At 36.3% G+C, this 12,273-nt stretch overlaps 1 protein-coding gene across 10 annotated transcripts; it reads right to left on the reverse strand.

Annotated features, from left to right (window-relative positions):
• Positions 1–1,601: 1,601 nt before the first annotated feature.
• LOC114257662 (uncharacterized) lies at positions 1,602–8,525 on the reverse strand. 10 transcript variants are annotated; one of them, XM_082878848.1, is made up of 12 exons: positions 7,454–7,773; positions 6,911–7,003; positions 6,538–6,593; positions 5,610–5,657; positions 5,429–5,526; positions 5,023–5,092; positions 4,767–4,881; positions 4,197–4,571; positions 3,272–3,361; positions 3,030–3,148; positions 2,149–2,268; positions 1,602–2,007 (listed from the first exon to the last, which is right to left on the reverse strand). In XM_082878848.1, the coding sequence occupies exons 1-7, from the start codon at positions 7,538–7,540 to the stop codon at positions 4,836–4,838; spliced, it is 498 nt and encodes a 165-aa protein (XP_082734974.1). In that variant the 5' UTR covers positions 7,541–7,773; the 3' UTR covers positions 1,602–2,007; positions 2,149–2,268; positions 3,030–3,148; positions 3,272–3,361; positions 4,197–4,571; positions 4,767–4,835. The 10 variants fall into 10 exon arrangements, with proteins under 10 accessions (XP_082734974.1, XP_082734971.1, XP_082734972.1 ...); XM_082878845.1 differs by having other exon boundaries at positions 3,030–3,153; XM_082878846.1 differs by having other exon boundaries at positions 2,107–2,268; positions 3,030–3,153.
• Between the last annotated feature and the right edge of the window lie 3,748 nt (positions 8,526–12,273).

Here is a 12,273-nt window from a genome sequence, read left to right on the forward strand (position 1 = left end):
TGAAATCACCTCAATTAATGTTGGTACTGAAAAGGACCCACGGTTGGTCCAGATCGGGTCCACGTTGTCTTTTGAGGAATGCCAGCACTTAGTCACTTTATTAAAAGATTTCAAAGATGTTTTCGCGTGGTCCTACGAAGACATGCCTGGAATCGATCCTGAGATTGTATAGCACCGGATCCCTCTTGACCCGAAGGCCCGACCTGTTAAGCAGAAGCTTCAAAGGATCTGCCCAGATTGGGCTCTGAAAATCAAAAAAGAGGTCACCAAGCAAATTGATGCAGGGTTCCTATTGGTATCTGAGTATCCGACTTGGTTGGCTAATATAATTCCGATGCCGAAGAAAGACGGCAGAATTCGGGTATGTGTGGACTTCATAGATCTGAACAAGGCCAGTCCGAAGGACGACTTTCCTCTGTCACATATCGACAAATTGGTGGACTTTACTGTGGGGCATGCACTGCTTTCATTCATGGATGGGTTTTGAGGCTATAATCAGATTTTGATGGCGCCTAAGGATAGGAAGAAAACTGCTTTCACTACCCCGTGGGGAACTTACTGTTATAAGGTGATGCCGTTCGGCTTGAAGAATGCTGGGGCTACATATCAACGGGCTGCAACCATGATTTTGCACAATATGATCCACAAAGAGGTCGAGGTATACGTGGACGACATGATTGTCAAATCCAAAGAAAGAGAGGGCCACTACACCGCTCGCAGAAGTTCTTTCAACGGATTAGAAAATATTGGTTGCGGCTGAATCCTCAGAAATGTACTTTCGGCGTTACAGCAGAGAAAATGCTGGGGTTTTTTTATCACACAAAGGGGCATCAAGGTCGATCCTTCTAAGATTAAGGCCATCTTAGAAATGCCACCCCCAAAGACTGAAAAGGAGGTGGGAGGCTTTCTGGGTAAAGTGCAATTCATAAGACGGTTTATTACAAAATTAACCTTGACTTGTGAACCACTGTTTGGTCTCCTGAAGAAAGGAAAGAAGTTCCAATGGGATGACTGATGCCAAGTTGCTTTCGAACAGATCAAGCAATATCTACAGAACCCACCCGTGTTGTCAACGCCTGAGCCGGGAAAACCGTTGATTCTGTACTTATCAGTGACCGATACAACAATGGGCTGCATGCACTACTACAAAAACAGATAAAGATCACACTTTTTTTGTGTGATGTATGTTATTTAATCACACCTTTTAAGTTTTATTAAAGTGTGATCTTTGGGAGTGTGATTAAAAGTGATCATTTTTAATCACACTTTTTAAGTGTGATTAAAAATATTTAGATCACATATTTTAAGTGTGATTAAAATATTTAGATCACATCTTTTAAGTGTGATTAAAAGTATTTAGATCACACCTTTTAAGTGTGATCTTTGGAAGTGTGATTAAAAAGGATCATTTTTAATCACATTTTTTAAGTGTGATTAATAACATTTAGATCACACCTTTTAAGTGTGATTAAAAATATTTACATCACATCTTTTAAGTGTGATTAATAACATTCACTACTAAAAAAAATATTTTTTGCGACCGTTACATGCCGTCGTAAATAATAAAAATACAGTCGCAAAAGACTTTTTGCAATGGCCTATACGACTGCACATGGGGGACGCAAATGTGGGGGTCGCAAATTATTTACGACCGCCTAAACTACTTTTTGCGACAGCTATTTTGCCGTCGCAAAAAAAATAAAAAAATAAAAAACACTTTTAGCGACCATTGTTTTACTGTCGCAAATAATTATTTATTAAAAAAAATCATATATGGGTTTGCTACAACAAAAAAATCAATTACAAGCACCAAACAATTTTTTGTAAATGAAAAATAACAAAATTAACAAATTAATTAAATTTATAATAGACATTATCCATTAACCATCTTTAAATACACTGTACTAAAAAATTCAAGTCTTCAAAAAAAAAGAAAAAGAAGAGCAACATAATCTTTGGCTCCCAACATCAACCGCTTGATCATATCAACTATTCCCTCAACAAAATCTGCAAAAATATATATCAAACTTGACTTGAAAATTTAATACACTTAAATGTGTTAGTTTAACTTAAAATAATCAAAATAAAACTATGTCAGTGACCTACCTCTATGGCAGATCAGTGATTTGCAACAAGAGTTTCAATTACCTTAAGAACAACTTCAAGGTTAACTATGGGATCACTTAATTATGGCGTTCGGAATTATATAACAATATTGTGGCGAGAGATTTCCCTAAGAAATCCACCACCACCACCTACAACCAAAACCTGCATCAAGTAATTCAATTAAATTGAGCACAAATACCTGACAAACAAAATAATTATAGATTGCATAAACATGAAGAGCAGAAGATAGCTAGCTCTACCAACAATGTTTTCCTCAATCATTGGCAACTTAAATTACAAGTTCTCTTTCTACTTGTAAATATGATGAATTGAGGCTGAGAGTACATAGAAATATTATTTGTCCACAATTTAACAATGAGACAAAAACAAGGTGAGTCTTATATTCAATTCTAGAATTAAATTTGTCATACAATGCCTTCAATCTAATAGAAAGAGTAAATTTTGCACATAGAACTCAAATACTATTTTGTCTGAAATTCCCTGGGAAGAGTGTGCAACATAGTGATAATAAAAGAATGGTGCCACACAGCCTTGTCTGTAACGAAAGTCGAACCCTTAACCTCTCATACGTGAGAAGTAGGAAGTTGATGTTGTTGGGTTAGAAGACTGTTTGGCACATATAAAATAATTACTTAGAATCAAGAAATTTTGGAAAGAGGGTGATGAGTTTTTCACCCAATTTAGAGTAATGCCCTGTTTCTAGAAATTAATGCAAGAAATTAGTGAGGCAGAGATGACAAGTGATGTTGATGAGAAAGTGAAATGATGGTGAAATTGAAAAAAACATGAACGATTCAAAATGAAAGTTGTAGTAGAAGAAATTGGGGACATGGATCTGGGTTTATCAAAAAAAAAATTTTTCGGAAAGGTCTCTAAAATCATAATCAATGCTTTAGGTTTACCTAGATCCAAAATCTCAAGCCCAAGATAGGGAATGAGAGGCTTTGGTATAACTATAGTTGGATGTCTAGCATAGGCCATCAACAGAGGAAGAGCAGCAATTGATGGCAATAATAATTTCCTGTTCTTCATAGTCAGAAAGACCTAGTTTAGCATTAACTTTGAATGCAGTAATGCAAAGAGAAAATAGTGCTCTTGAAATAAATGGGCCGATAAATCCAAAAAATATGATTGGAATACTCACTCTCCAAGGGACATCGAGGACATCATCTACAAATCCAAGCAAAATCATGAAGCAGATGGATGCCAAAGCCGCATTGTACTCAACAAGCCACTACACATATTAATAATCAACAGTTCAGTCTATCACTAGTTAGAGCAAATAATGTTCCTCACCTAACAATGCAGAAGAAAGAGGGTTGTAATGCCCAAAAAAATACAAAGAGAAGACACAATTGAGGAGGAAAAATGGAAGTACAACACTTGTAACAACTTACAACATATGACACAGAAGTGCATAACAAACTCACACATCCTTACAATAAAGTACAATTGACAAGGCCAAAAAGAAAAGATGGTCACCATATACAATAAGGTAAATTACAAAATCATTAAAACTGGAAGCTAATAATTTTTTTTTCCCGAAAGTATATTAAGAAAGCATCAAGAGGGGATGCCACCCAATTCCCAATTCATGGAAAGGAATCTGCCAAAATGGGGTTGCTTTCCAACCATCTCATTGCAATAGGTAATTTACTAAAGCAACTTCTATTTATATAATTTTCCTTATATATAATATGGATAATTTGAATGTTCAATCCACCAAAGTCCAAATTAAAAGAGGACGATCTCATCATAGTGGAATGCACATGATTCAGAATTTTTTTTTTTTTAACTAGTGCTATGTACTCATATTTTTATTTTTAAAAAGTTTGTAAAATTTTAATATATAGCATAGATTTAAATTTGTATAGTGTAACTCACACATAATAAATTCAATTCACATATGATGTTTTTCTAGGAAAATTGTCTGAGGCTTTGTTTGGATCAAAGATTTGAGGAATGACATGCAAAAGGAAAGAAAATAGGAAGGATATCAATTCTCAAATCCTTAATCCAAACATAGTCCTAGAAGTGTTCTAAGTTGTGCCATAATGTGAAGAATGAACCTCTTAGCAGCATGTTTCAAGCCACGACAGAGAGTTGTGGGATAGGCTTCAGAGCCAAGCATCACTTTTATTTCTCACGAGCAGAAACTGTACATAATGGGGTTGCGATGGGCCAAACGACTAGTCGGATCATTCGTTACACAATCAACTTAGTGGAAGTAACCATACCATAGAGCTCCAAGAAGCAAATGCAAAAGTTCCATGGATTAGAATCATCGGTTGTGGGAGCAGTCAAATATAACCCCTAAAGAATCTGAAGGGAAGCAGAGCATTGGGACCTATTATTGGCCATGAAGCAAACTGACCCGGTTTGCACATTGTCTGGTCATTCTCGTGCACTCTCAAGTTTGTCCAAGTCTTCCCATCCAGAGAACCCTAGACTCAAGACAATAGGAATTCGCAACTTTGCTTGTCAAAAAACGCTGGCCCATGCCTCCAAATTTTGGATTAGCAGAAAAGCATAAATTATCCCTTAAATTCAAGCCTGAATTTTTGAAAGTAGTTCCCTATAGTTTATAACAATTGCAAGAGCATTGAAGAACAAAAAAATGGCAAGAATTAGATTGTTACAATTTTAGGGCGGGCACTCATAATCAATACCAGCAGCTTCAATCTTCTTACGCTTTTTTTGGTCACGTTTTAGGATTTCTCCCACCAGCTTCTTGTGCTCTTCCAATGTTCTTTCCTGAATAATCATCACAAGTAAATGGTTACTATCTCTTCAAAAATAACCACATCAAGATCAATAGTGAATGACAGGTTTTCTTAATTTGCCTCATAAGCATCCAAGAATGATTTCCAGATGTCTGTATCTATATTCACACACCTTGTCATGTCGCTTCCTTTCAATTTGAACCCAGTCCACTGGCTTGTGCCATCGGCTAGGGCCTTTCCACCTTAAAAATAAAGTAAAACCATCAGCAATTCATTGGTGTCACAGAAACTAAATAATTTTACACAGAACAATTTTATTTATCTCCTCTATTTATTTACTTGATTTGATTCCTTCTGTTTTTTTTTTCTTGAAAATCTTATCATTTTCTACGATTATTATGGGAAACCACAATCTAACAAACTGCAACTGCAACTGCTTCTGAGGAAACACCCAACCCAACTTTTAAAAGAACATGGTAATATCATATTTTTCCATACAGTAGATGATAAGTTAGAATTCATATGAGGCAGGTCTCAAACAATTAAACGATAACAATCAAGAATAGAAAATTGCTTACAACTTTGGATGAACACGCTCAGGAGGAATAAGATGGACTTGAAACATGTGCTCAAACATAAGATAATTATGCATACATTCAGATACAATTTTTGCAACCTACACTAATTAAAAACCAACGATAAGACACATTACTAAATAGCAAGTATCCACATGAATTTTTTCTTTGAGGTAAGTACAACCTCAGGGGACTCAAATTCAATGAAGCCAAAGTGCTTGGATTTTCCTGTCTACGAAACATCAAATCATATAAACAATAAAAAACAGTTAGCAATTAAGAGACTGAAACTAAAAGAGAGAAATACGTACCTAACACAAAACATGAGTGCTCTAGTCACAACAATAACACCATAAAAAATCAAAAGGAATTAATAATGATAATATAACTTGTATTATTATTATAAAGAAGAGCAATCCTTTTAGCAATACATTGGAGACAATTCATTGTTGTTTTTTTACCTTTTAATGTATGAAACTCCCCTACCTCCCTTGTCATTTTGGAGAAATATCAGTAATTTCCATTCTTTTCATACAATTTTAGAGACAAGTTAACAAATAAATATACATTTTTATGTATACATTAAAATAATAATTATTCTCTGAATTTTTTACATTGCAAATACATTTATATTATAACGAAATAGTAAGAAAGCATTTTCTTCATTGTACAAAAGGCCATAATATCTATTTTAGAAAGCTCTATTTATAAACAATATGGCCTTTATAATTCCTAAACTTAAAAATTCTAAATGATGAGAGATTAATGGGAATAAAACAATATTGTTTTTTTATTTTTATTATTGGATCCAAGTTATTTTCTTCAAACTGATAATATGCTTTATTTGTATCTAAGCATGTGTCCTCCAAATGTATAAAGCATGTATAGTTTAAAAAATTAAATAGGAGACTTGCAGTGAGTGGATGCGTCCGACATGGTTAAAAATCTTAGAAATGTCCATTCTTCTTAGATAATGATTAAACAAACAAACATTATAATTAAACAAATCTTCAAATTTAGCTTTGTATTCACAAATGCTTAGTTAAATTATATATATATATATATATATATATAACAATAATTAGAAGCAATAATAATATTAAGACCCCAACCTTCTTATTCTTGGCAAGTCTAAGTTTCTTGATGGTTCCAAACTGTTTAAAGAAACCTGCACAAATATGAACAATAAAACATTTTCTGCTTTGAAATTCATACACACATCAGCACATACATGTATATATACACTCTTTTTTTTAAAAAAAAATTGTACCTTCCATTTCATTATAATGACATGCATTGCTCTTGCACAACTTCTAGCCAAATGAAGAGGAGTTTGGATACGTTTTCATACTTATTTTAATTGATTTATGGCATTGACTAAATATACATGCATACAGTTATGTACATAAATATGTGATATGTGATGTGCATAAAAGAGTCTACTGGACATCATAAGCATATTCATGAAGCAAATCAATCAATGACCTGTTCATTAATTTCATTGTACTTATTCTCAGCTACATTCTTTGATTCTTCTAGCATTGACTTGTCTACATCCCACCTGGCCTTGAGCTCATTCTGTTAAAATGCATGAAGATATAACAAATTAGAACATAATGTTGATGAAATGTGAAAAAATCACTTAACAAATAGATTCTTTTATGTAATTATGCCACCACAGACTGCATCATGAAAACATTTAAAATAAACTAAAACAAAACAGGAGTTTATGCTTTGGGCCCAGAAAGAAAACAGAGAAATAGAAGAACTAAACTAACATAAGGAATGAAAACAAAATATCCTGCATAGAAGAAATCATTGCAAATAAATTGAATGAGAATCAATCACATTGTCTAGATAATGAACAATGTCAACTTCACTACCCTTTTGTACTCATCTCCTTGCCTTAAAAAAAGAGCCTAGAGATAAATCCAAACAAGCTGAAGGCAAGCATTCCACTTGAAAACCCAAAATGGAGGATAAAGCCACATCCATTAGGCATATCAAAGTCAATTTTCTTAGTTTCACCTTGAGATCATGCCTCAAAACAACGAAGCACACAACGGAGGTGTCCTGGCTGCTTTGCATTCGCCTCACAAAAAATAATTGTATCATTAGTATAAAGCAATTGGGACATTGATAATAAAAATATATAAAACCAAATATATTCCCTCGATTTGCCCAAAATCATCCTTTCCAACGAGTAAAGAAGCCACATCATCACCTCCACTGCTAGTTGTAGTCCTTTTGAAATTCAAATGTAGTAGTAGTATGTATAAATCAGATATGTATACATGGATTTCGGGGTTCTGAATTAGATATGTAGTAGTATGTATAAATCACAAACAAAACAACTAATGAAATCAACCAAGTCCTTAAAAAAATACTCTTTCTCCATATGAAATCAACAAAAAGCCATAAAAAAATCAAACCCTGTCATTGTCCATCAAAAGCCCCCAAAATTCAAGCATCTAGCTACAAAATACAATGAATAATCCTTATCCTAACAATTGGGAAACCAATAAGCCATTAATTTGAGCGTGTGTGTTCACCCACGAAACAATCGCCAATTCACCATATAAGCAGAGATACAAGAATCAAACACCAATTCAACTCAATTTCATAGCAATTCAACCAAAACCCATCAAAATTCAACAACCAAATCACAAATTCATCGATTAAAACCCAAAATTAAACATACCCACCTAACGATTAAGCGAAGTAGGGTCGTGTCTGGCCCAAAAAACATCAAGCAAGGACTCGTAACTACACTCCTTGGGATCATACTGAACCCTAACGACCTCCGAGTGATTCGTGGTCCCAGAACAGACATCATTGTAGCTAGGGTTGTAAAGATAGCCCTGAATGTACCCAACCTCTCTGTCTTCGTCACTCCAGGAACACCAGATATTAGATCAAACTCAAGAACAGTGAAGTAGTGAGATCAGCTACAGAACAGTGAAAAAGGGTTTAAGGAATTTATATAAGGATTAAAGATCAAACCCAAGAACAGAAAAGTAGTGAGATCGCCGCTCACCTCCGTGAGTGAGAGAGAGAGAGAGAGAGAGAGAGAGAGAGAGACAGTGTTGTTTCGAAACTTAGGCTCTACAAACTTGAAAGGAAATGAAAAAAGGGGGGGAAAGACGGAAAAAAAAGGGGGGAACTTAAGGTTTTGTTTGGTTTAGATTTTCGGGATATTTTTAATATTTTGATTTTTGGAATATTTTTAATATTTAATTTTTAAAATATTTTTAATATTTTAATTTTTTTAATATTTCTAATATTTATACAGGTTTAAAAAATTAATTGACAAAAAAATTAATTGACAGAAAATAATTGACATAGAAGTTGTTTGAAAAAAAAATGATTTGAAAAAAAAAATATTCAAAAAAAATTACTTAAAAACAATTAATTGAAAAAAAAATATTTTTTTATTTGAGTATTTTAAAAATAGTTTGGTTATGACTGTTGATCAAAAATACGGATATCGAGTTATGAGTTGTGTGTTTGATTATCAATTATAGGTTGAATTAAGTTTTGAAAACTCATCGCCAAACAAAATTTCTTATTTCACATGTCACATCAAACTTTCAAAACTCAATTCCACATACAATTCAAAACTCAATTCAACACTCTATTAAAAAATCATAATCAAACAAATTTTTTGTAGTACAGGAGAGGGAGCGACAGTAGTGGTAAAGGTGGTGGATAAGAGGTGGTGGTGGTGGCGAAGGAGATTAGTGATGAAGTTATGGTAGTGGTATGGGAGACGGAATGGCGGCGGTAGATGAGAGGTAATAGTAGTAGTAGTAGTAGTAGTGGTGGTGGTGGTGGTGGTGGTGGTGGTGGTGGTGGTAGCAGTGGTGGTAGTGGTAGTGATAGTGGAGTGGTGGCGATGGTAGTAGTCATGGTAGTCATAGAGGTAAAGTGGCGACAGTGGAAGTAGTGGTGGTGGTGGAATGGCGTTTGCAGTAGTGGTGAATGTGGTAGAAGAGGTGGGTGGTGAGAGAGAGAGATGAGTGCAAGACAGATAGAGGAGAGAGAGAGAGAGAGAAAGAGAAACAGAGTGATGAGCAAGAGAGAGACAAAGTGGTCACTAAAAGTGCATTTTCTTGTAGTGGATTGATAAATCAAAAGGGAGCTCAGTAAATAGAGAATACGGGAGGGAGAGAGTGAGTAACGCAAACATAGTGAGAAAGAGAGAGAGAAAGAGATAGAGAGTGAGAGACAGAAAAGAGACAGAGAGAGAAGAGAGATGGATGAGAGAGACAGAGAGAGATAAAGAGAAGAGAGATGAACGAGAGGGACATAAAGAGAAAAGAGATGAACAAGAGAGACAGAGAGAAAGATAGAAAGAAGAGAGATGAGCGAGAAAAACAGAGAAAGATGAGAGATGAGAGAGATAAAGAGAAGAGAGATGAATGAGAGAGATAAAGATAAGAGAGATGAACGACAAAGACAGAGAAAGAAAAGAGATGAGAGAAGAGATAGATGAGTGAGAAACATAGAGAGAGAAATAGACAAATATACAGACAGACAAAGAGTGAAGAGTGATGAGTAAGAGCGAGAAATAGAAGCGAGAGATGAAAAAAATGGATGAAAAAAATGGGGATAGCTTTGAAGTTTGACGCTTTGACTTTTCCCATCACTGTCTGTGAGAAAGAGACAGAGACAGAGACAAAGACAGACAGACAGACAGAGAAGAGTGATGAGTGAGAGAGAGAGATAGAGAGTGGGACACAGAAAAAAAGACAGAGAGAAGAGAGATGAGCGAGAGAGACAGAGAGAGAAAAGAGATGAGCGAAAGAGATAGAGAGAGAAAAGGTATGAGAGAAGAGATAGATGAGTGAGAGACACACAGAGAGAGAAGGGAGAGAGACAGATAGACAGACAGACAGAGAGAGAAGAGTGGTGAGTAATAGAGAGAAAGAGAAAAGAGAGAAGAAGATGAAACAATGGGTGAAAAGAGATAGACAAAGAAAAATAGAGAAAAAGAGCGAAAAGATATAAACGAGAGAAAGACAGAGAGAGATAAAGAAAAGAGAGATGGACGAGAGACATAGAGAGAAAGAGAGACAGACAGACAGATAGAGAAGAGTGATGAGTGAGAGAGAGAAAGAGAAAAGACTTTTTTTTATAGTTAATGAAATTTTTGTTTTTTTATTTTTCGTTTTCTTTTAGTTATTAAGGTTGAAAATTTATTTGTTTCATTTTTATTTTAATGAATAAAAAATTATTATTATCATTTTTTCATTTTGAATAAAAAATGTTTTCCATTCAAATAAAGTTAATTTTTTGTCATCAATGAAAAATATTTTTCTGCGACCCATTTTTTTTTGTTTGTTACTAAAAAATCAGGAACTAATTTTTTGTGGTAGAGGATAGGGAGCGGCAGTAGTGGTGAAGGTGGTGGATAAGAGGTGATAGTGGTGGTGGTGGTGATAGCGAATGAGATTAGTGGTGAAGTTGTGGTAGTGGTAGAGGAGATAGAATAGCGGTGGTGGATGAGAGGTAATGGTAGTAGTAATGGTGGTAGTGGAGTGGTGGTGATGGTGGTAGTAATGATAGTCATAGAGGCGGAGTGGCAAAATGATTGGGAATTAACAAAATGTTTAAAAAATTTAAAAATATAAAAAAGAGTAAGAAATGGCAAGTGGCGGCGGAAGACAGTGGTGAAAAGTAGTGACGGTGGGTGGTGGGTGATAGTGGCGGGTGGTGAGTGGTAGTGAGTGGGTGATGGTGGTGGTGATGGTGGTGGTGGCGGGTAGGTGGCGGGTGGTGGGTGGTGGTGGTGGTGGCAGTGGCGGGTGGTGGTGGTAGGTGGGTGGCGGATGGCGGATGGGCGCTGGTGACGGGTGGGTGGGTGACGATGGCGGGTGGTAGCGAGTGGGTAGTGGTGGTGGTGGGTAGGTGGCGAGTGGTAGTGGTGATGGGTGGGTGACGGTGGCGGGTGGTAGGTGGTAGCGAGTGGGTGGTGGTGGTGGTGGCAGGTGGTGGATGGTGGTGGTAGGTGGGTGGTGAGTGGTGGTGGCAAGTAGGTGGCGAGTGGTGGTGGCAGGCGGTAGATGGTAGTGGTGGATGGTGGGTGGTGGCAACAGGTGGGTGGCAAGTGGCTGGTGGTGGTGGGTAGCTGGTGGTGGCAGGTGGTGGATGGTGGTGGCAGGTGGGTGGTGAGTGGTGGTGGCAAATAGGTGGCGGGTGGTAGTGGCAGGCGGTGGATGGTAGTGGCGGGTAGATGGCAGGTGAGTGGTGGGTGGTGGTGGCGGTGGCGATGGTGGTGGCGAGTGGGTGGTGGGTGGTGGTGGGTGGTGGGTGGCTGGTGGGTAGTGGTGGCGGCAGGCGGGTGGTGGGTGGTGGCGGCAGGTGGGTGGTGAGTGGTGGTGGCAGGTGGTGGTGAGGGGTGGATGGTTGGTGGTGGTGGTGGTGGCGGAAGACGGTGGTGGAAAATGGTGGCGGGTGGTTGCTAGTGTTGGGTGGTTAAAAAAAAACCTCAAAATAGAGGCGCGGATTTAGGAATTGTATATTTTATATAAAAATCAAATTGAAATATTTTATACAATCACACCTATTTAGGGAGTGTGATTATATATATATATATATATATATAATTACACTTAAAAATTGTGATTAAAAAGTAATAATGTATATATAATCACACTTTAATTAAAATGTGTGATTAAAAAATATATATATAATCACACTTACTTAAAAAGTGTGATTAAAAAGTAGTAGTGTATATATAATCACACTTTAATTAGAAGGTGTGATTAAAAAATATATAAATAATCACACTTCAATTAGAATGTGTGGTTAAAAAAAATATATATAATCACATTTATTTAAAAAGT

This window comes from Camellia sinensis, chromosome 7, assembly GCF_055761805.1.
Source record: "Camellia sinensis isolate YWXY chromosome 7, ASM5576180v1, whole genome shotgun sequence".
In the NCBI taxonomy this organism is placed as follows: Eukaryota; Viridiplantae; Streptophyta; class Magnoliopsida; order Ericales; family Theaceae; genus Camellia; species Camellia sinensis.